Source organism: Schistocerca cancellata, chromosome 10 (genome assembly GCF_023864275.1).
Source record: "Schistocerca cancellata isolate TAMUIC-IGC-003103 chromosome 10, iqSchCanc2.1, whole genome shotgun sequence".
In the NCBI taxonomy this organism is placed as follows: domain Eukaryota; kingdom Metazoa; phylum Arthropoda; class Insecta; order Orthoptera; family Acrididae; genus Schistocerca; species Schistocerca cancellata.
This window is the reverse complement of record NC_064635.1, coordinates 120776123-120800515: the sequence shown is the minus strand read 5'-3', so window position 1 is coordinate 120800515 and position 24393 is coordinate 120776123. Positions and strand designations below refer to the sequence as shown.

The 24393-nt window shown below is 39.5% G+C and overlaps 1 protein-coding gene across 2 annotated transcripts in view; it reads right to left on the bottom strand.

Moving 5' to 3' along the window:
* Nucleotides 1–12944: 12944 nt before the first annotated feature.
* Nucleotides 12945–24393, bottom strand: part of LOC126106754 (ESF1 homolog) — an 87380-nt gene continuing 75931 nt past the window's right edge. For both annotated transcript variants that reach the window (XM_049913126.1, XM_049913127.1), the window contains exon 11: nucleotides 12945–13234. In XM_049913126.1, coding sequence (XP_049769083.1) covers nucleotides 13133–13234 — 102 coding nt within the window. In that variant the 3' untranslated portion in view covers nucleotides 12945–13132. The remainder of the gene's footprint in view (nucleotides 13235–24393) is intronic.

Here is a 24393-nt window from a genome sequence, read left to right as displayed (position 1 = left end):
TCTTTTCGTGTGTCTGCATGAGAGATAAAATGTAACCCTAACTCCGAAAATCTCTATCACACACACAAATGCACATGCGCACACACACATCAACAGCACAATGCTTCAGCCCTCACAGGGCATGTTCAGTCACTTTTACTTGGCAGTCGTTAGTAGGGGGTGCTTTGTTGTATAGTTGCTTAAGATACCGGTGGAGATCGGGCCTGAACTATCACGTAATGACACCATGAACTTCAGTTAGCAATTGCGCTCAAGCCGTTACAAAATTATTTGTGTGTTCTGCTTTGCTTTGCTTTGCATTGTGCTTGCTGGTTGTTTCCTTTTCTTATTTTGAAATAACTGCAGAGAGCAATCTTGCCCTGTCACATGGTTTGAATGTGACTCTCACAACACCAGATGTAATCAGCAATCCATATGTACATTATTATATCGGTTCTGCCTTCCCAGGAACACAGAACATGGACGTAGACTGCCAGCCCTGTGAGAAGGAGGTGTGGCTTGTCCCTCCACTCTGCTCTTCTCCCATCGACAACCGGAACTTTTTGTTTGTTTTATGTTTGCGGCCGACTGCCAGGAAAATGTCCACTACAACATGAGTGCCAGTACGAGAATTAATAGAGCATGTATAAATTATTCGAACTTTAAATCTGGATTTTGCAAAGCAAATTTAATCAAATTACCAGCATTTAAAACTAAAAGCATTGTACTCACCAAAAGAAGCAACTCCAAGACTTTGGGAAGACAGCTTCAAAATAATTAGTAGGAACGATATTGGAAATTGATTCATCACTCATTCTTGTTGGCAAATAAATCTTGTCATCTCAGATTGAAATGTTCAATTTTGCACACGAATGACTTTCCACAGGATAGCATCCTTAAGGCACTCGGTCATTTTTCTGTGTTTCATAGGAACATGTCAATTCTCTTGAGCATTGAAAAGCAGTGTTCAGCTTCTGATGTCAAGATAGGTGTCACGATTATCAGTTTCAAAACTTTAACAGTCTTGTCAAACGTGTCACAAGTTCATCCTCTAAAATCAGTGAAAGAAATGGAACTGTGTCAGCAACTGCTCTCAACTCGGGCCTAGCGTAGAAGACTTGAAGCTCACCGTTCAACTTTCTTTTTTCCAGAAATGTATATGTGTCTTTAATTTCAAGGTATTTGTCTGGAAAATCTATGTTGTATTTGTCAAAATGATTTACATCAAATATATTGGCTACAATGAGGTGTCCAGTGAACTGAAAATGTAATTTATTTCAGAAAGGATGGCAGCGCACACTTCCAAAGCATTTCTTTTTTTATGCCCATCAAGAATTTGTGGCTTCTTGACAGGCATCATTTTGTCATTTTCAAAACTAATCTCATTAAGGATGGAGCCAATGTCATCTCTGATGTTTTGCATTACCGCTTCAAAGTTCTAGTTGCCTTGTGTTGCTGTAGTCGCTTCGGTTTTCTTCTTCTGAAGCTGATTAAAAGTACATCTGCATGAGGCATTATCTTATAGAAAAATGACAGACAGAAAATGAATTTGTTATCCTGCAGTCTTTGTTTGTATGAACCAGCTTTTTCAATAGTAGAAGAAAGTTTTATGCTCTCACTTGTTTCAGTGAATTCCATAACAATATTAAGATTTTTCCCTGTTTTCAAAAACATCTTTTACTACTCGTGAATGGTAATTCCATGTTGTCATACACACGGGGCAAGCTTATTTGAATAATGCTATGCAACACTTTTGATCTCTGTGGCATGTTAGAAAGGAAAGAAGAATTAACTGAAAGGTGTGCAAAAAAGATGCAGGCTTTGGGATTAACAGAGGCTGCCATAGACATAAGGTTGAACTGAAATGAATAACAATGGATGTAGCTTGCATTTGGATATTTGTCTTTAATTCATTTCTGAACCCCATTCAGCTTGCCACTCATACTGTTTGCACCATCGTAACTCTGAGCTATTAGCTTTGCTTGATCACTACCAATTAATGGTTCAATTTCTTTCAGAATACTCTCAGCTATAGTATGAGCATTCTGACTTTCTGGATTAACAAAGTTCCAAAATCTTTCAACAGGTTTTCCCTCAACAACATAATGCAAAACAATAACCAATCGAAATTTGCAAGACACATCTGTGCTTTCATCTGCAATTATTGCAACATAATCGGCACATTTTATTTCTTTACGAACTTCATCATAGTACACTTCCAACGTGCATTGCAGTAGTTCATTCTGAACAGTCTTAGAAATGTCTTTGAACACTGATGCTTGAATGAGATGAAGTTGAAGATCTTTATTCAGTTCCACTCTGAACTAAATTAGATCACAAAAAGCCCTTATTTTGTGAGGAACCAGATTCATCGTAGCCCCTGAGAGCCAGTTCCAAAACACCACAGAACTGAATACAGTTTACAATTAAATTCAATATATATGTTCTTTTCTACACATTTATTGTGGCTGTCAATTTTTTGTCAATATTGTGAATCTAATTTCTGCTGAATGTTGGTTTTGTCTAGAAATGAAAGACTAAGCACATTATTCATGTGTCACTTTGACATTTCATGTACTTTCATTTTAGACCATGTATGTCCAACATCAGTTATTCTGGTCTTACACAACAAACATCTCCATCAAACAACACAAAACAAAAACTAAAAACAGTGTTGCTTTCTTCACAACCACAAATCCATTTCTTCTTACGGTAAATTTCTGTATTGAACTTATGGCATCGATTTTTTGTTGGCTGCTACAGATTCAGTATCGGGAGAGGTATACCTAGTGTTTTTTATCCGAGAATCCTGTCACTAAATGACATTTTTAATAACTGATTTACTTTGTTCATGTTTGCTATTTTCACAGTCAACTGAATTTTCCCTTGCAGATAACACTGTGAAGACAGCTATATACGGTCAATTACCTGACCTCACAATAACTACGTGTTTGTACAGAACTGTATAACACCTTGGCACCTAGCCACCTTGGCAAAGTCCATAGTTAGTGGACAGATTGGTGCTCAAATGCATGAAGTACTGAACTGTCCTACTGCTACATCATTGTAACTGCCTAGTTGTATGGAATTACACATGCTAATCTCACAGAACAACACGCACTGCACCTTGTAATGCTTCTCTAATTTTTTGTGTTTGTGTGTTCCATTTGGGTGGAGCTCGCACATTTGTCACACATAAACTGTTGTATGCTTCACTTTGGATATATGAAACTTTACATAACCTTGATACAAGGCACAGGGAACATGACAGTTTACTTACATTCAAATCCAAGCAATGGTAAAAAAAAGACAGATGTACCAACACCTTTGGTCTATATATATATTTCAAAGAGTAACAACACTTCGACACATTTTACTTTTTCTTCCATTCCATAAATTCTCAAGAAATTCTTCAGTTTCAGATGTAGTTCTCACTGTGCACTATCTCAGACTCGATTTAAGTTCATGATATGAGAAAATCATCAATGAAGTAAACTGCAATACACCAAAAACAGTTGTTGAACATCCAAACAATATTAATTGTACACCTTATATATCGCACTTCATAACAAATAAGGATGGACAAATGAATCAAATCCAAACAGAACCTGGCTGCAAGTTTTTCAGTGCCCAATATAATTTGTTCCTTCATGTTGAGCAGAGAAGAATGACAACTGATAGTTTATGAGAAACACATAAATTGTGGCACACGGACAAGTGGAAGGACAAGAAATTAGATGTTGCATTTCAGATTTTACATTTTGTCATCCAAGCTAATATTTCATTAGAACCAAAAAATCATCCATATTTCATAGGGGAGGCACTTATGCAAGAATATAACAAATAGTTATAGGTTTGTCATGACCAGGTAAACAGAAAAGTAAGAAAGTGAGTTGCAATCAGCACTTGCAGCTTCCTCCATATCAGCCCAGTAAAAATTGTGGGAGCAAATAAAACAAGCACCACAATTCAACATGTCATAATTATAATAAAATACTACTTGAGAATGTGAATTATATTTCAACAACACATAAGATACTATATTTATATAAGATACTATAATTAACTGGAACATCAAAAGTTTAAATTTTAAAATCAGAATCACTATTTTCGAGTTTAGGCCTTAACAGGATCTTTCTGTAATGGATAACATGGAAGTACAACTTAAACAAAGTTTACATTGCAAATGAAAATGGTACATAGTTCATAAGGTGGATTACTGTCAAAGTTTAAGGAAACTTCAACAGCTGAGAGTAGGGCCATGAAGCAGTGTTTTCCCATCGGATTATGATAGGTCAGACAATATACTCATAAAGCGTGATGAGGAGAGTATTGTTCTGAGTAGTGACAACAGAAGGTTGATAAACGGGAGACCCAAATTGTTATTTCATTAGAAGCCATGGAAATAAGAAACAACTGCTTTTATTGAAGATAATGGGCTTATCTCACATAACACTTATTGACATCATTAGCTCAATTTTGAGCGTTATCAGATGACCATCATGTTTTGTGATAATTTATTTTTTCAGTCATAGCTGATGACAGATATACAGCTCATTAGGAAGGGCTTCAGCTGTTACAGGACATCTTCAGATTTAGTGAATATAAAAACGAAAAATATAATACAAGCCAATGCCTCTTGGATATAGGCTCTGTATATGAGTTTAAACAGTATATGAAAGTTAGATTCTCATTGGTTGGGTATAGTGTAAATTATACGTCTTCACGAATGGGTACATCAACATGAAAAGACTCGGCTGGACAGTGTCCATGGAAGTACCTACATAACTGTTGTACTAACCTGTATATAGTAAGAAAGGGGGAGGAGTTTGTAGTAGGTACTTTTTACAATTTGGCAATGTGTTATAAATAAAGAACATTTTCTATAAGAAAATTATAAGTTCAACTTAAAAATATTCATTCACAGAACTATTAAGGCCATAAAATTGAAAGGCATGTGTCTGTATCAAAAATTAAGCAACTACCTTGAGTCCTGTTCTAACTAATCAGCACTGTATTATATGAATATTTATGGTCCAGTAACCAAATTGTAACTGCAACATGACCACAAATAATTAAAGAAACTGCCACAGAATACATACTCACTCCAGTATGCACAAAGTAAATCAATTTGGATACCTGTGTACTTGAGCATCAAACAGTACATAATCACTCATCAGATCCTATCCAAAAAATGATAAAAATTTGAATACTTTCAGCTTATCACCAACAGCAGTGCCATGAGGATGTTTCCTCATACCCGTAATGACTGAAATTAGGAACATTTCAGGAAGAAGAAGAACACAATGAAAAAGAACACAATGAAAAAGAACACTTGAAAAGAAATGAAATGCTTCATCAAGTCAATAAGAACATGTAATTCAAAAGCAAATCTGCACATACTACTGAAAATGGGGAACACCTTGCTACCATTTATTCTACAAAATAAAGTCACCATCATACACAGAAGCACAATGCATAGTCTTCAACAGTCATCCACATTCCAGAACTGGGTCCAGTAACCTACCTATCTACATCAGTAAATCAGCCATGCACTGAGTAGGCTACTTATTTTTAACAGGCTGAAACAGCAGTGTGTGACTGAATTATTTGATATTCGCACACTGGCTTATCACTGATAAAACAAAGGCTGTAGAACCAAATGTCTACAAGATGGTGGCATTCCAAGACGTAGCTATTTTATGTTCAATAGTAAATGAATGACTTTGGTTGAGTAAAAATCATTAACAGGAATACTGAATATAGTTTATGTATTTTGTTATGAGAACATTTAGATTGCACAACTGAAATTATGTAAAAGTGACATTAATCACAATGGCAAATTAACTGGAAAGATCTCTCAGAAAATCTCCGACATCATCGATCTTCAAACCACCTCACGCTGACTCCAAAACACAAAACAGAATGCAATTCCAATGTCTGTTTGAATCTCTACAGCACCGTGGCCTGTTCGACTCCTGCACACTCCTCGCTATCTAACATTTTACTTGTTCTCTCGTCTTGTCATAAATGACAATTTTTTCTTTTATATTTTCCACCCCTCTAAATGCCATTACTTTTCAGTTATCAATAGAGATCTTCATATTTTATTTTTGGCGTAATAGACTCATGCTGTAAATAGCAGTTTGCAGTTTATCTTCATAACCATCATATAATTAATTGGTCATCAGTGTTTATTTGCATCTCATACAGTATTTTTAAATCAGGATGAACCAAAAATTTGCACTTTTTCAAGAGGTCATCAACATGTATATTGTCCTTGTCTAACCCCTTGATTTACTTGAATTTAACCAGATATTTCTGAACACATTTTGATCTTTGTGTTGCATTTTTATATATTTCTTTCAATTAGAGAATGATACGCTTGGTGTATCCTCATTCTTCCGTTATGCTCTGATGAAAGTCAAACAACTTTTTATAATCCTTAATGCTATGTTGTTGTTGTGGTCTTCAATCCTGAGACTGGTTTGATGAAGCTCTCCATGCTACTCTATCCTGTGCAAGCTTCTTCATCTCCCAGTACCTACTGCAACCTACATCCTTCTGAATCTGTTTAGTGTATTCATCTCTTGGTCTCCCTCTACGATTTTTACCCTCCATGTTGCCCTCCAATACTAAATTGATGATCCCTTGAGGCCTCAGAACATGTCCTACCAACCGATCCCTTCTTCTTGTCAAGCTGTGCCACAAACTCCTCTTCTCCCCAATTCTATTCAATACCTCCTCATTAGTTATGTGATCTATCCATCTAATCTTCAGCATTCTTCTGTAGCACCACATTTCAAAAGCTTCTATTCTCTTCTTGTCCAAACTATTTATCGTCCACGTTTCACTTGCATACATGGCTACACTCCATACAAATACTTTCAGAAACGACTTCCTGACACTTAAATCTATACTCGATGTTAACAAATTTCTCTTCTTCAGAAACGCTTTCCTTGCCATTGCCAGTCTACACTTTATATCCTCTCTACTTCGACCATCATCAGTTATTTTGCTCCCCAAATAGCAAAACTCCTTTACTACTTTAAGTGTCTCATTTCCTAATCTAATTCCCTCAGCATCACCCGACTTAATTCGACTACATTCCATTATCCTCGTTTTTCTTTTGTTGATGTTCATCTTATATGCTCCCTTCAAGACACTATCCATTCCGTTCAACTGCTCTTTCGAGTCCTTTGCTGTCTCTGACAGAATTACAATGTCATCAGCGAACCTCAAAGTTTTTATTTCTTCTCCATGGATTTTAAAACTTATTCCGAATTTTTCTTTCGTTTCCTTTACTGCTTACTCAATATACAGATTGAATAACATCGGGGAGAGGCTACAACCCTGTCTCACTCCCTTCCCAACCACTGCTTCCCCTTCATGTCCCTCGACTATTATAACTGCCATCTGCTTTCTGTACAAATTGTAAATAGCCTTTCGCTCCCTGTAGTTTACCCCTGCCACCTTCAGAATTTGAAAGAGGGTATTCCAATCAACATTGTCAAAAGCTTTCTCCAAGTCTACAAATGCTAGAAATGTAGGTTTGCCTTTCCTTAATCTAGCTTCTAAGATAAGTCGTAAGGTCAGTATTGCCTCACGTGTTCCCATATTTCTACGGAATCCAAACTGATCTTCCCCGAGGTCAGCTTCTACCAGTTTTTCCATTCGTCTGTAAAGAATTTGCATTAGTATTTTGCAGCCGTGACTTATTAAACTGATAGTTCGGTAATTTTCACATCTGTCAACACCTGCTTTCTTTGGGATTGGAATTATTATATTCTTCTTGAAGTCTGAGGGTATTCCGCCTTTCTCATACATTTTGCTCACCAGATGGTTGAGTTTTGTCAGGACTGGCTCTCCCAAGGCTGTCAGTAGTTCTAATGGAATGTTCTCTACTCCTGGGGCCTTGTTTCAACTTAGGTCTTTCAGTGCTCTATGAGTTTCATTAATACACACTATTCTTTTCTCTATGTGTTGATTTACAATGAACATACTGCGAAAGTAAGGTTAGTTGTAAGAATGGTAGATACAGCTTATAAGATGTACACCAACATGGCCTTTAAAGAGTACAAATAATAAATGATGCTTTCAGAGAGCTGTCAGAATTGTAAGTCTTTCTCTCCCATAAGTGCAGTGCCTAGGATGAAAACTGACTTGTGAGATTTGTACTTTATTGTTTGTAACATCAACATTTCTGCAAAGTGGGCCTCCTTCCCCTTGATTATCAATGTTTTGGCAGTGGTGTAGCTGAATCATGAGCTGCTGGCAAGGGCAGGGAGTAATTTTCACAATTCATAAAATTTTGACGATGGACAAGCATGCACGATTAGGAGCAACAAGTGTGTGAAGATGAGGAAGTTGTGATATTGATATAGCATTGGAATAGGATTCCAATGCCATTTTCTATCATTTCCTCTAATGATGACAGAAAGTGAAAATATATATGAAATTTTTGTGGCCCACTATTCAGGAAATTAATAACAGGAAGGGAAATTCATAGGATGTTAACTACAAGTCTTAAAACTGTGTGCTCTGGTTAGATCCTCACTCTCCGATCAAAAGCATTTGGACACCTCAATGTAATGCAGAATTTATCACTAGCTGAAGCAAGAGATGGGGCCACCAGCATTAAAGGGAAGAACTGTATTGTCAGTAAAAGTAGAATGGGTCGGTCAGGAGAGTTCAGTAACTTTACAATGTGGACCAGTAGCTGGATGCCCCCTGAGCAACAAATCCATCACGGACACTGCAACGCTTCTAAGGCTGCCTAAGTTGATTGTTAATAATCCTGAAGGAAAACTCACAGCTAAGCCAATACCAAGCAGCACTCTTGTACTGACAGACAGGAACCACTAAGCATTACGAAGAGTGGTTGTAAAGAAAATCACACAAAATCAGAGCAAGGAATCACTCGTGAGTTAAAAAACTGCTTTGAATAGCCCAGCTAGCACAACTGTGCTTCTTCGCGAGTTAAAAAGAATGGAGTAGAGTGGTCAAGCACCTCTTCATAAGCTACACATTTCTGCAGTCAATGCTAAGTGACCCCTGAGGTGGTGTAAACACGATGCCATTGGACAGTGGGCGACTGGAAATCAGTGATTTGGAGTGACAAATCACACTACAGCCTGTGGCAGTCCACACATTTAGTGGCAACAGGAGAGTACAGAGCTAATGGTGTTACAGTATGGAGGTGTGTTTCGTGGATAGGGTGTGGTTTCCTTACTGTGCTTAAGAAAACATTAAATGCAGAAGGGTACGAACACATTTCAGCATCGTGTACTGCAAACAGTAGAGAAACATTTCAGAGGAGATGATTGTTTTCTTTCCTTGGCATGGAAGTGCAGCCTGTCATAAGGTAGCACCCGTGAGGCAGTGCTCCATGGACAAATGGGCTGCCCTGCGCAGAAACCTGACCTGAATCCAATAGAACACCTCAAGGAGGAGCTAGAATTTCAACATCACTCCACATCCCAGCATCCAACATCAGTGCCTTCTCTGATTTCAGATGCTGAGGTCGAATGGGCTATTTCTCCATAGACATTGACATGTCACTGAAAGTGTCCTTAGCAGACCTCAAGCTATCATACAGGTAAAGGATGCAGACACCGCACATTAATGTCCACTGATGTGTCTGGAAACTTTTGATCAAACTGTGTATATGTAGTAGTATTCTCTCTCTCTCTCGACCCCCTCTCCCTCACACACACACACACACACACACACACACACACACACACACACACACACACACAATTATTTATGGTTTCAATTGGAAACAAGCAAGTAACAATTTTTACATATAAAGTCTTAATCAAGAGACAAGAAAATACACAAGCAAATACTAACACAGATGAAAGAGATCCCACAAATTACTGAAAAATATAAAATATGTTATGCTCCTGCATAATGTTGATGCACTGCAAATACATCACTAGTTCCCTTACTTCAGATGACGTGTTGTTCAGGCAATTACTTTGAAATATACAAACACAATTTTCACATGGTTATAATATTCCCGACTGTTGCCAAAATAGTTGAAGGTTGCACAAAATTTAAACAATGGAAACTCCAGACTGGAACAACAACAATATTAGGAATAGGATAGATTGCTACTCACCATAAAGATGACCCACAGAGTTGCAGACAGGCACAATGAAAAAACTTACACGTCTGGCTTTGGCCAAAGCCTTCCTTGGCAAAGAAACACACACACAAAAATCAAACAATGGAAAATCCAGGATGGAATGTAACAATATTGTGAAAAGGAAAGGATGCCGTTTGGACAGTGAATTGCAGGGACATGGGCTGCTTGAATATATCACATTTCATGTGTGTGCTATTTTTTATTACAGCAATATGAGGCCATCTTTGGTTTTTTTAAATGGAACCCTATGTTAAATTTTAGTATAACATGATGAGCTTAAGAAGATGATTTCAGATATGTGTATATCATAATATTTAGGTGAATAGTTTTTGAGACACAGATATGTTCTCACATCATGTTCGTCCTTCAAAGCGGCGTTGTCCAATGCAACCTTTCCTGTTGTGTAGAGTACAAGCTAAACGTCACAAGTCAGTCCTTACACAAACACGCCCATTTGCCCAACAATAGTAATACATACTGTGATATTTTGTGCAAAAATTAACTGATGACACCGCGCAAATATTATTCAGTTATTTGACAACTGTGATACCAAAATAGTAGACAACATACAGTATTAAAATATTACAAGATGTTAATTCATTTTAAGTAACAGAAATACAAATTTAAATGAGGAGGCCCTTATCGGTCACAATTATTTCATACGTATTTGTTTTTTATTTGAAAATATTTACTATTGATCACAATACAAAGCAAATACACAGAAAGATGCAAAATACATACTGACATCACACAAAACTTTACTGAAGCATGTGCTCAAAACGCTTCCCCTCTGCTGCAATGCAAATTTGTAGTCACCGCTCGAATGGAAAAAAAAAAAAATGTAGAGGGGCCAAATCAGGAGACCGGTATGGCCACTTCACTTCAGCACGTTGTCCTATCCAACAATCCGGGAACTTTTCATTTAACAGCTCTGTAGCCACACGGGAAGAATGAACAGGACAGCCATCATGTGGGAACCACATGCACTGACGCGTAGTTAGTGGTACCTCTTCCAGCAAATTGGGCACAACGTTTCGCAGGAACTGTGCATAGTTATTGCCATTTACTATACCCGGAATGACATACGGCCCCACAATGACATTTCCAACGATGCCACACCATACGTTAACACTCCACAGTTGCTGATGCTGAACCTGTCGAAGCCAATGAGGGTTCTCTATTGAACAGTAATGCATATTATACAAATTGACATTACCATGGTTGGTGAAAGTCGTTTCATCAGTAAAAAGCACCCGATTAAAAACCATTGGATCATCTTATAGGCACTGCAGAGCAAACTGGTAAAATTCCTGACGCCATTCGAAATCCACACCAGAGAGTGCTTGATGTAATGAAAGGTGAAACGGGTGAAATCTATGCCGGTGCAATATGCATAGAACACATTCCGAGGTGATAAGTTGCAACAAAACAGTAGGGTCGTTATGCACCAACGCTAGAACGCCCTCTTATGTACCTCGCCATTTGCAGTTGTCTGCCTTGTCCTCTGTATGGCGTTCCATGATCCCGATTCAAGCAGTTTCTGGCAAATACGTGTAGGACGCTCATGATCAGGATACAGCCCTCTATATCGCTTTAATGCTCTAACAGCAGTTCTGCTTGCATCATAAATTAGAAGCATATCAAACTTTTCTTCATTGGTGTACATGTCTGCTCCAAGAAACTGTGATGGACATGCGATGTCTCATTACCCCAGCAGCACATTTATATCCTTCTCTCCAGCTACCTTGTGCATCACCTTGCGGTGTTACCGAGAAACGGGAAAACAACGTCTTCTCTGTTAAGTTCCTCAGTGGTCAAAAGGAAAGGTCGTATTGGACAACGCCACTTCGAAGGATGAATACAATACTGGAACAAATCTGAGTCTCAAAAACTATTCGCCTAAATATTGTGGTATACACATATTTGAAACCGTCTTTTTAAGCCCTTCATGTTATGCAAAGATTTAACATAGGTTCTATTTAAAAAAATCAAAGATGGCCTCATATCTCTGTAATAAAAAATAGCACAAACATGAAATGTGATGTATTCAAGTAGCCCCCCCCCCCCTCCCCCCATCCCTGCAATGCACTGTCCAAACGGCATCTTTGTATCTATTACGGTTGGAGAGATACAAGGGGTGTTATGACTTATTCATACAAGAAAGCAAATGTCAGACACTCAGCTGCCACCATGGCAACTCCACCTGGGAATTTATAAATGTAACAGTCCCTTTGTTGTGTCTGTATGCAACTCAACTCGTCATCTTTACAGTGAGCAGCAATATGTCCTATACCCAATACTGTTGTTTCACAAAATATGTGGTACAAAAGGCTTGTATTATTTGAAGAAGGCTATTCAGTGCTCAACATAGCTCGAGAAGCATCTCTCTGCATCTCAATAGTGAGGTGCCACAGTATGGAGCGATACGTCATGGGGTCAACCATCATTCAGCCCTACGATTTTTATGTCACTTACCATTTTTTACACCTACGGGCAATGTGAAAACCTCTGAATTGCACTGTGGTTAAGAGCTGATGTTAACCTGTAGGTCTCCACGCAACTGGCTCGCTCAGTCCATATGAAGGAGGGAGGAAGGCAATGACACACCACATCCAACAGGACCACGCCCAGAAATCACTGTAGCGTTCATACCTACCTTCAGGGCAATGGCAACTCTTACCTCTCACCACTTGAGAACCACTACTGGCCAGTTTAAAAATAAATTGCATGTTTATCAAGTTGAGAAAATTGTGAATAATCTTGATACAGATACAAGTTAGGAATTTCAAACCATATAATCCCTTTATAACTGATTATATTATGCTCCTGACACTCTTACACTCAGTGGAATGTATACTTTATGAGGACACTAGATAACAGGCAGCACAAAAAATTATTACATCAGTACAATACAAATAAAAACAAATTATATTTAACAGTTTTATTACAAGGAGAATTCGGTGAAATATAAATACAATTTTTAATAACTTCTCGACGAGGTCATTTCACAAGACCACGTGTCTTCATCTTGACAGATTTGACAAGCTGTGATAACGTCGTGTCCTTCTGATCAGTATTACTTTGACGTAACTTCACCTCCTCCTGAAATTCAACACATGCACATTAAACATGCTACTTATCACACACAATTAAGTGTACAAAAAAGTAATTAAGCTGGACATTCAGAATAGAAGAATATATTCCTAAGAAGGTAATACTGGCCACCTTGATAATATAGTACAAACATCAACAAGTGTTCAGTCTGTACATGGGAGGACTCTCAAACTGATATCAATTTTCTACTTTCATCATTATGTGTAATGCACAAGTCTAATAGGCTATAATTTTAATTTTAGAGACTGTGAAAAAAATTACTTCAGAAGAACAATGTTTAATAAAAATGAATAATGCTGGGCATTTTTATTCACTGCCCAATTAAAAAAAAAAAAAAAGTGGGTCACCCAGAAGAGGTAGATGAAACAATACTGAACTTCAAGGATTGAGATGGTATGTGATGTTATTTCAGTAATTAATTAATTGAGTCCTCTCCAGAACTTGGCAATATGAGCCCTCTTACTAATACAATTTTGCACCCATTCCGGTCTAGATGCATGCACCGATTCAGTTGCGAAAGGTGTCCTAAAGCTGCGGTATCCTCTCTTGACATAAGCTGGCCCACAACTGTCATAACTGGTCTTTAATACCTCAGACAGTATTGCTGGGACAGAATTGCCACCCGAGCTGGTCCCACATGTGACCTATCGTGGACATATCTGGGGCTCTCACTGGGCACGGAAGTACCTTAACGTCACACAGACAGTTCGTAGAGACACGTGCCACCCGCGGACGAGAACCGTCCTGCGGAAAGTGGCAGCACGGCAGTCCTGTGGAAAATGGCAGCACAATACTGTCAGACGGGAGGTAGCACTTGAAGCCAGATGATGTCTGTAATGTACAGTTGTGCTGCCACGAGTTCCCTCGGTCACTACCAGCCGAGACCTGAAATCGTACTTGACGGCTTCCTCTCAGCAAGACACCAGGTTCAGCATCACTGTGCCTTTCCAAAATACTGGAAGAACGGAATCTCTCCCCAGATCAGAAACGATTGTCGTGAGGTGTAGCCCAGAATGGTGATTCGTCCCCGAGTGCAGTGCACTGCCATTTGTCGGCAATCCACTCTTCCCGGTTATGGCACCACCCAAACGTGGCCATTCGTGCTGTGGTGTTAACAGCAGCCTACGTGTGGGGCAGTAACTCCTTAGTCCGGCTGCTACCAGACTCCGACCAGTGGTGCAGGTTGACACAGCTCATTGCACGGAGTGCTCTACTCATTCTCAGATAGCACTCGGTCTACAGTGTGGCACTCCTACCCTGGGGTGGGCAAATGCGCTCGACTGGAACCTTGCCTGCCCTAACTTACCCGTGCAGTCCAATATTGGGCCACTGCCACATCCAAATATCCTATAAATATGAATATTCCAAGATTCGACCAGCCGGCAAAGTGGTGATCCACTGCGACACTCCTTTCAGACTCCATCAGGAGGCAATGTACTGTCTCACACGAGTACGTGACTCCTCCCCATCTTTCGCAGATATAACTCGATATCTGACACCGTTTACACCCCTTACATACCGTACTGAGTCTGGTAACAACACTAAACACAACCAACACTAATGCTCCGTGATGACTTTCCTACTTGTCCCATTGTAGCTGCAAATCATTTACACACCCTTGACAGTAGGTATGTGTATGAACTTACACTGACATCGGAAGTGTCTACTGGGTGCTTCACTTTTTGTCACGCTGTGTATGTAGTTAACAACAAAGCTGCTAAACAGTTATTGTTCTACAGTTAATTTCAACAATATGTTACAGTGCGGCACACATTAAAATTTTAAAATATCGTACAGCACATATCCATAAATGTCCATTTCGTACACTAACTTAGTGCTGTCAAAGTAAGTGAGCCGAGAGTACAGCAAGCCATCACCTAATTGTGAATACATCTGTGCTATGCCAAAATGTGGCTAACTCTGTTTTAAAATTTTAAAATCTGCCAGATGTAGAGTAAAACTTAGCTGCAGAACAGACTACGGAGGTGAAACACACACACACACACACACACACACACACACACACACACACACGGTGTTCAGGAGGAATGTCACATAATTTGTAAGGTGATTCTACGTGTGAAAATAAACCAAAAAAGTCCTATGAACATGCATCCAATTTTTTATTGTTAAGGAACTGGAGCATGTTGAAGACTACACACATCCATTAATGAATATGAAGACAAGTGTGAATATTACTTTCCGAAATGCTGCACAGGCACTGTGGTGGATAGAATAATGGTGAGGCATCCTACAAGAGGTGTTGGGGTTCTCCAATAGATGGCAGCACTGTGATGTTGCACAGATGCAAGCGTACCCAGTGTGCAACCGTGGGTCGGAACAGTGAACTGTTGTGAGGTCTTGTGTGTCTCATTCGTTTAAGTGAATAAGCCCATTGTATCCACGAATAACAAGATGCTGCTACGTTCACCCATATAGACTATGCAGACACGTTGCTCGTGTACTAGAACTGTAATGGCAGTGCCCGTGCGGCTATGACAGAATACCAGAGATGCTTCGCTGATCGGTGAACCCCCTGTGACAGGGTACTTCCCTAGGTTTTTTGAACACTCTATTAATCCGGAACACGACCCTGGGGCTGCTTGAAGGGGGACGTGCAAGCTACACAAGTGGATACGTGTGTAAACTTGTCACTCGCATCACCAATGACGCCGTTGCCCGCATTAAAACCTGCCGAGATGACGTTCGATGTGGAACACGACATACCTTCTGATACACTGTCGAGAGCCGTGAGATGGTGTGGAATTTTTTGAATGTGTCATGCAGAATGGCTCAATCGTCTGTCTCACCATTATTCTATCCACTACAGCACTAATGCAGCATTTTGGTAACTAACATTCACATTTGTCTTCATAATCATCCACGGATTGTGTAGTCTTCAACCAGCTCCAGTCTGTAATGACTGAAAATCAGACACATATACGAGGGCCGTTCAGAAAGTAACCTCCGGTTGATTTAAAAAAATACACCAAGTTAAATAAAAATATTTTAATATATACATCTTACAACTACATCTTTGCACTATTTTTCTACATAGTCTCCATAGCGATTGAGGCACTTATCGTATCTCTTCACAAGCTTTGAAATTCCTTCTGCATAAAAATCACCCGCTTGTGCCTGGAGCCAGCCTGTGGCCGCATCTTTGAGCTCTTCGTCGTCATCAAACCGCTGTGACCCGAGCCATTTCTTCAAATGCATGAAGAGGTGATAATCACTTGGCGCCAGGTCTGGGCTGTAAGGTGGATGGTTGATAACGTCCCACTTGAAGGACTCAAGAAGGGCCGTTGTTCTGCGAGCAGAGTGAGGACGGGCGTTATCGTGCAAAAAAACGATACCGGAAGTCAGCATACCACGGCGTTTGTTCTGTATAGCCCGTCGTAACTTTTTTATTGTTTCACAGTACACGTCTTGATTAATGGTCGTACCACGTTCAATGAATTCAACCAGCAACACCCCTTTGGCATCCCAAAACACCGTTGCCATCAGTTTTCTGGCAGAAAAATCTTGCGAGGCTTTTCTTGGTTTGGTAGGCGAATTTGAATGTGCCCACATCTTTGATTGTTCTTTTGTCTCAGGGTTCACGTACTTAATCCAGGTTTCGTCACCGGTCACGATTCTGTTTAACAATGGTTCTCCTTCGTCCTCATAACGTGACAGAAAGTCTAATGCAGAGGCCATTCTTTGAGTTTTGTGGTGGTCGGTAAGAATTTTGGGCACCCATCGTGCACAGAACTTACGGTAACCCAATCTTGCTGTCACTATCTCGTACAAGAGAGTCTTAGAAACCAGTAGACAACTCCGACATTGAGAAACGTCGATTTTCACGAACTTTTGCATCAACTGTCTGAACGAGTTCGTCAGTCACCAATGATGGTCTACCACTCCTCTCTACATCATGAACGTTTTCTCGTCCACTTTTAAATAAACGTACCCATTCACGGACAACTCCTTCACTCATAACTCTTGGTCCGTACACGGCACAAAGCTCACGATGAATAGCTGCTGCAGAATATCCTTTGGCTGTAAAAAACCTTATGACAGCACGCACTTCACATTTGGCGGGGTTTTCTATTGCAGCACACATTTCAAACTGCCACAAAAACTAAACTAGCGCAGGTACGACGTTCACTCGACCACGGCTTGATGCCGACTGACCTGTTGAGTGCGTGAACGCACAGATGGCGTCACTACTGCCCCCACAACCCGCACTGTGACCGATCGGAGGTTACTTTCTGAACCGCCCTCGTATGTAGGACTTTTTGGTTTATTTTCACCTGTAGAATCACCTCACAAATTGAGACAAGTAATTGAACAGAAGACATGTGTGGCTGCAAATGGGAAACACCCCAAATTTGGATGACGAATGTTGAACACGTAACATCACTACACGATGTACCTCTCCACATATGCAGCAGCTGGGCTTGGCAATCCTATCCTCACCAATGGGGGCAGTACTACGCATTACCATTAAAAATATACTCTATTGGAGAAGGAAAGGGTGTTACAGAAAGGTACGGCCACACTTTCAGGAAACATTCCTCACACACAAAGAAAGAAAATATGTTATGTGGACATGAGTCCGGAAACGCTTACTTTCCATGTTAGAGCTCATTTTATTACTTCTCTTCAAACCACATTAATCATGGAATGGAAAGACACAGCAACAGAACATACCAGTGTGACATCAAACACTTTGTTACAGGAAATGTTCAAAATGTCCTCCTTTAGTGAGGATACATGCATCCACCCTCCGTCACATGGAATCCCTGATGCGCTGATGCAGCCCTGGAGAATGGCGTATCGTATCACAGCCGTCCACAATAAGAGCACGAAGAGTCTCTACATTTACTACTGGGGTTGCGTAGACAAGAGCTTTCAAATGCCCCCATAAATGAGGGTCAAGAGGGTTGAAGTCAGGAGAGCGTGGAGGCCATGGAATTGGTCCGCCTCTACCAATCCCCCGGTCACTGAATCTGTTGTTGAGAAGCGTACAAACACTTCGACTGAAATGTGCAGGAGCTCCATCGTGCATGAACCACATGTTGTGTCGTACTTGTAAAGGCACATGTTCTAGCAGCACAGGTAGAGTGTCCCGTATGAAATCATGGCGGTGAATCGAGGAAGTACAGTACATACTGACGAAACTAAAATGAGCTCTAACATGGAAATGAAGTATTTCCGGACACATGTTGACATAACATCTTTTCTTTATTTGTGTGTGAGAAATGTTTCCTGAAAGTTTGGCCGTACTTTTTGTAACACCCTGTATATGAAAAGGTTTGTATGATCTTAATTCATGTTCAAGTTGTTGCCTGGTTATCTTCACTGGCAATTAATGGATATTTAAAACCTGTACTGAGAAATTATTGCTGCAAGAGTGTTTGTGCTAGATGCTCATCAAGTTAAATTTTATCCAGATCATGTTACATAGCAGTTGAATCACTCATTTAGTGAAGTTGAGAAAAAGTGAAGTGGACTATATCTTCAAGACTGACAATTTTCGGTAAAGTGTGCTGTGTCGTCTGAAAGAGACACAGCCGGGGCACAAGCACCACCACAGGCACGAAACATGCGAGCCGGTACCAGTGCCTCAGAGACTCGCCGCTTGCACGAGTTCCGCCAGCACTACGGGCAGTACTGCGGATGGAGATATCGACTTCGCCTCGCCCGACTGCCCGCCGAGTACAATTCGCCGACAATCAGACGACGACAGATGCAAGCCTACTCGGAAGATAGGAGAGCAGCTCTCGCCCACTCGGTTACAGACAGTCGTCCGAGTGTGACTCGGACGGGGAACGTCGCTCAGTGAGCTCTTAGAAGTGGACAGACCTTTGTTGTAAATTGCCTTTGCTTGGTAATGTGAAGTGTATGTACAATTATTTGCTCTTAGCCATTGTGGCCCTTTTTTATATATTATGTTATATGCAGTGTTGCAGACTTAATCATTCAACAAACCACAAAGATAAGTAAACCTTTTTTACTCATTTGTGTTACTTTGTTACTAATTTGTCGGAGTATTATACAACCTTTGTTCTCCTATCCTGTTACCTGACCTTGGGGCACAGCTGTCTAATAGTGGCAGGGAGAAATTGTCTTAGCAGTGTCCTGCACCAGAAGCCGTTTCACGACCTCTCAAACTCTGCCTACCGCAACCGTGGCAACTCTGCCTCCGCAGCGTAGCGATAGGGGTTTACAAACTTGCCAACGGGGGCTTTACAAAAAAGTTTGGGTTTTGGAGGCAGTATTAAAATTAACAATCAATCTTGTAAGGCTATTACATGCTGTTTAAGTTATCTAGAGTTTTCAAAAGTGAAAAGTTGTAATTTTTTGACATTGGCGTAATGTTAGCTCAGAGATCTGAGTTACTAGTTGCACCCATCACTGATTGGTTGCGCATGCTAATATCACTGGTTGTTTTAGCAATGTACAACAACAATTTTGAACCATTAAAGTGCTGTTTTTAACAATCTTTGATTTTTCCATTCCTCGCAATGTGCAAACTATTAGTCCTATAGAAAATATGAATACCAGTCTTTTTTGTAGTAAATTCAGTGTAGTTTAACTTTGTGCTGTGAAACATTGTTGCTGAAAGCTGTGGTTTTCAAGAATAACTTAAAAAGCTGTGAAAAATACATTACTGCTTAAGATTATGAGCGCATTTATCTATCAGAGTTATCCAATTACTGCCCACCAGTCATATTAAACAAGAGCCTGCTAGGATAAAGTATTTCTTCAGAAGAGGCGACAGTCATATGACCCGATCAGTATGGGTTGAACAGTTCACAAAACTCTCTTAAATTTATAACCTTAGCTGGATAATCTAGCCAGTGTGAAGACTAGTTAGCCACTAAGAACACTGAAAGACTGAACAGGTCAACATGTAGCATCAGTGTTGCTAATATTCTTGGATGTGTGTTGTTATTAAAGAATTATGAAGTCAGGTTGACTGACAGACACAGTGAACAAATAGTATGTGCACACTGACCCACTGCAATAAACAACATATTTAAAATCATTTTTTAAGTTATTCTTGAAAACCACAGCTTCTAGCAACAATGTTTCACAGCACAAAATTAAAATACACTGAATTTACTACAAAAAAGACTGGTATTCATATTTTCTATAGGACTAATAATTTGTACGTTGGAAATGAAAAATCAAAGATTATTAAAAACAGCACTTTAATGGCTCAAAATTAATGTTTACTGTTAAAAGTGTATTGTGAACGGACATTAAATGTATGTACCATGTCTAAGTGCAGTAGAGCCGTGTTGAGGGATAAATTGTTTTCTCGGGGTGTAAGAGGGTGGGATGGGCGGGAGTGGATGGTAGCAATGTGAGGCAAGTGTAGGTTCCCGGATTGTGGTCATGTAATTCCCTCCTTTATAGGTCTGCAATCTGAAGGTCGAGCAGGTGACTGGAAATTCTGTCTGCGCTACTACACCACAAAAAGCAACAACAGAGTGCTTCACTAAGTTATACTGACCCTCTGCAGCACGCTGTATGAAGATGTGCCCAAGGGTTGTTTGTGGAAAATAAAGTGCATTGACATTACATGGAAACAGATATGAGCTGCTAAAATATTAATGCAAGCAATGCATATGAGCAGGATGTACTTAAATCCTTGCACACTTCTCTACTCTGGGTAAGAGAAAACTGATTCTTAGTCATCCTGTAGGACAGTCATAGTGTTCTTCCAGAAAAGGAAACTTTTTATACCATGAGTGCTGCTCCGATTTCAGTTTACAGACAAACTATACCACCTTAGAACTTCACCGAGTACATGTTTATACAGTGGTGTAATTTTCATTTTATTAAGCTAGTACTTATTTGCAGTAGTTGCAGTTGTTAAGTAAAATATGTTCCTGTAAACAACAGCTGTGAAGTGTTAAATATATGTGATGTTGCCAATGACCTTCCTAGTGTTTGTGGAAAAGGGAATGGACTGGCAAATGTGGTAGCTTGCAGCTGTTTTTGACATTATATTGCAAAGTTTTGTAATTGTGCTGTCACTCGCTGGTGAACTAACGAGTGTCCAGAAAGTTAATGCCGTTTCACACCATTAATTGTGTTACTGATGATGGACTGAATAAATCTTTTCCATTCAGGAACTGCTGGCACTTTTAGAGTGGGCTGCACTGAGTGGAGACACTGAGAACACATCTGCAGAATGGGTGTGAATATGTCTGATGGAATGGGACTAATCATGTTCAAGTGTAGAACAGTAATCTGCCTATAATGCATTTCCTGATTCATGCTGAAATATATGAAGTTCCAAATAGCTGGGTGACCAACTTCTGTTGCAGAAGCAAACTTTTAACCTCTTCAGATGTTAGGAGACATAAAGCTGGGGAAAACTCACTGTCAAATACATACTGATAGCGTGTTACACTTGGTACAGGATTTTCAATGTGGTTGACAGCTCCAGTTGTTGAGCGTTTTTACACAATAGCTCACCTAACAACTGCAAATAAGTACTCATTTAATAAACTGAAAATAGCTCCACTGTATAAACATTAGCCCTACGATGTTATTTTGTCCACTCGCATAAGACAAATAGACAGAAATTGCTGAGGAGGTATAGTCAGTATGCAAAATAAAAAGCGAGCAGTGTTTACAATGGCAGAAGTCACCTTTACTGGAAGAACACTACAGCTGCCAAATAGGATGACTAAGAATCGGTTTCCCCCTAGTAAGTAGAATGGTGTGCAGAGATTTATACAGGTTCTGCCCATAAGCATCTCTCGCATTAGTATTATTAGTAAAGTCATATCTGTATCCCAAGTAGTGTTAATGCACTTCGTTTAAAATAAACACCTCTCAGGCATGCCTCTTCACTGCATGATTCATAAGATGCAGTAAACTTGATGAAACATCCTGTAGTGGGGTAGATAGTGTGTGCAATCACCTGCTCAGTCTTCAGTTTCCAGACCCATGAAGGACAGAACTGTACGGCTGCAATCCAGTGAACTACCTTCCCTCATGCTTTTACTGTCCATCCTGTTTCATCCCGAGAAAACAATTTATCCCTTAATATGAATCTACCACACTTCAACGTGGTACACCCATTGAATATTTGTTTTTAACCCACTTTGTTTAAAGATAAGCATTAATTTCACACTGTTAAAACAATATTTTTAATAATCTATAATTTTTTCATCCCCTGCTTTGCAGGAACTATTATACCTAGAGAAAAAATGAATAGTATATTTTTTGTAGTATATTTAACGTAGTTTAATCTTGTACTGGGAAACAATTTCACTCCTACAGGGGTAAAATAGGAGACGAAACGCTTTTTGAAAATATGTCGCTATTGAGGCTAGAACTACAAAAACTGGTATTTGATTTCAAAGTCAGAAATAAAATATATATTTATACTTCAGCATTTTTGTAAATTCAACCACTAAGGAGGTAAAATAGTGGCCAAAAAGTTTCTTGAATATAAATTATTAAAGGTCTACTAAAGCATTTTTTAAGATACATCTCTGGAAATTGGTATCTGACTTTTTGGTTACAAATAAAAAATACTTGTTTTAGTGTTTTTGCGAGTTCAATCCCCTAAAGGAATGAAAGGGGGATGAAAAGTTTTATGCAATTATTTCATTATGAAAATTTGCATTTGGCTTCTCTGTTAGAGATAAAAAAGATACATGTTTCACTTCTTTTGGAAATTCATCCCCTAAGGGAGTGAAATAGGGGATTTCTTTCTGTTAAAAAAAATTTTAAAGCAAACTATCTAAATTGATATTTCGCTTCTTGGTTAGATATAAAGAAGTGTGTCTTAGGGGATGAAAGTTTCCATGGAAATATCACCACCAGAAAGCAAAAGCAATGATTAACTGTTGTAATGCTGTACAGAGACAATATCAGAAGTAACAACAACCCAGTTTTATTCTGCTTCCACATGAAGAGGTCCACAATAACACTAAATTTAGTATAGAAAGTACAGTCTCATAACTACAGAACACATCAATATACAGTCTTGTAGGTGAGCATACAATAAGCAAATAAACATAAGTAAGGCACAGGGCCCAGTGCAGCAGGATTATATTGGGATGCTGTGCACACAGCATGTTTCCAGGAGCAGAACTGGCTGAAGGAGTGTTTAGTTAATAGCAACGTCTATGCACTCAACAGGTTTAAGGTTAAGAAATATTTTCAGAGATTTTGTGAATGCAGAGACATATCACTGAGACAGAAGTCTCCAGTGCCCCTTCTCGTGCTACCCAAAAGGCTCGTGTTATGCCATCTCAGTGATGAGCCGTCAAACAAATTAAAAATATAAAAAGCAAGTGCCAGTGTGCCTCCTCAATAACAAAGCGCACAACAGTAGCATGTGAGCGAGTTCAAACAGAGCACAATGATTTGATGAGCTAACTTCTATGTCCATCTTCTGTTGTTGTTGTTGTTGTGGTCTTCAGTCCTGAGACTGGTTTGATGCAGCTCTCCATGCTACTCTATCCTGTGCAAGCTTCTTCATCTCCCAGTATCTACTGCAACCTACATCCTTCTGAATCTGTTTAGTGTATTCATCTCTTGGTCTCCCTCTACGATTTTTACCCTCCACACTGCCCTCCAAAGCTAAATTTGTGATCCCTTGATGCCTCAAAACATGTCCTACCAACCGATCCCTTCTTCTAGTCAAGTTGTGCCACAAACTTCTCTTCTCCCCAATCCTATTCAATACCTCCTCATTAGTTACGTGATCTACCCACCTTATATTCAGCATTCTTCTGTAGCACCACATTTCGAAAGCTTCTATTCTCTTCTTGTCCAAACTAGTTATCGTCCATGTTTCACTTGCATACATGGCTACACTCCATACAAATACTTTCAGAAACGACTTCCTGACACTTAAATCTATACTCGATGTTAACAAAGTCCTCTTCTTGAGAAACGCTTTCCTTGCCATTGCCAGTCTACATTTTATATCCTCTCTACTTCGACCATCATCGGTTATTTTACTCCCTAAATAGCAAAACTCCTTTACTACTTTAAGTGTCTCATTTCCTAATCTAATTCCCTCAGCATCACCCGACTTAATTTGACTACATTCCATTATCCTCGTTTTGCTTTTGTTGATGTTCATCTTATATCCTCCTTTCAAGACACTGTCCATTCCATTC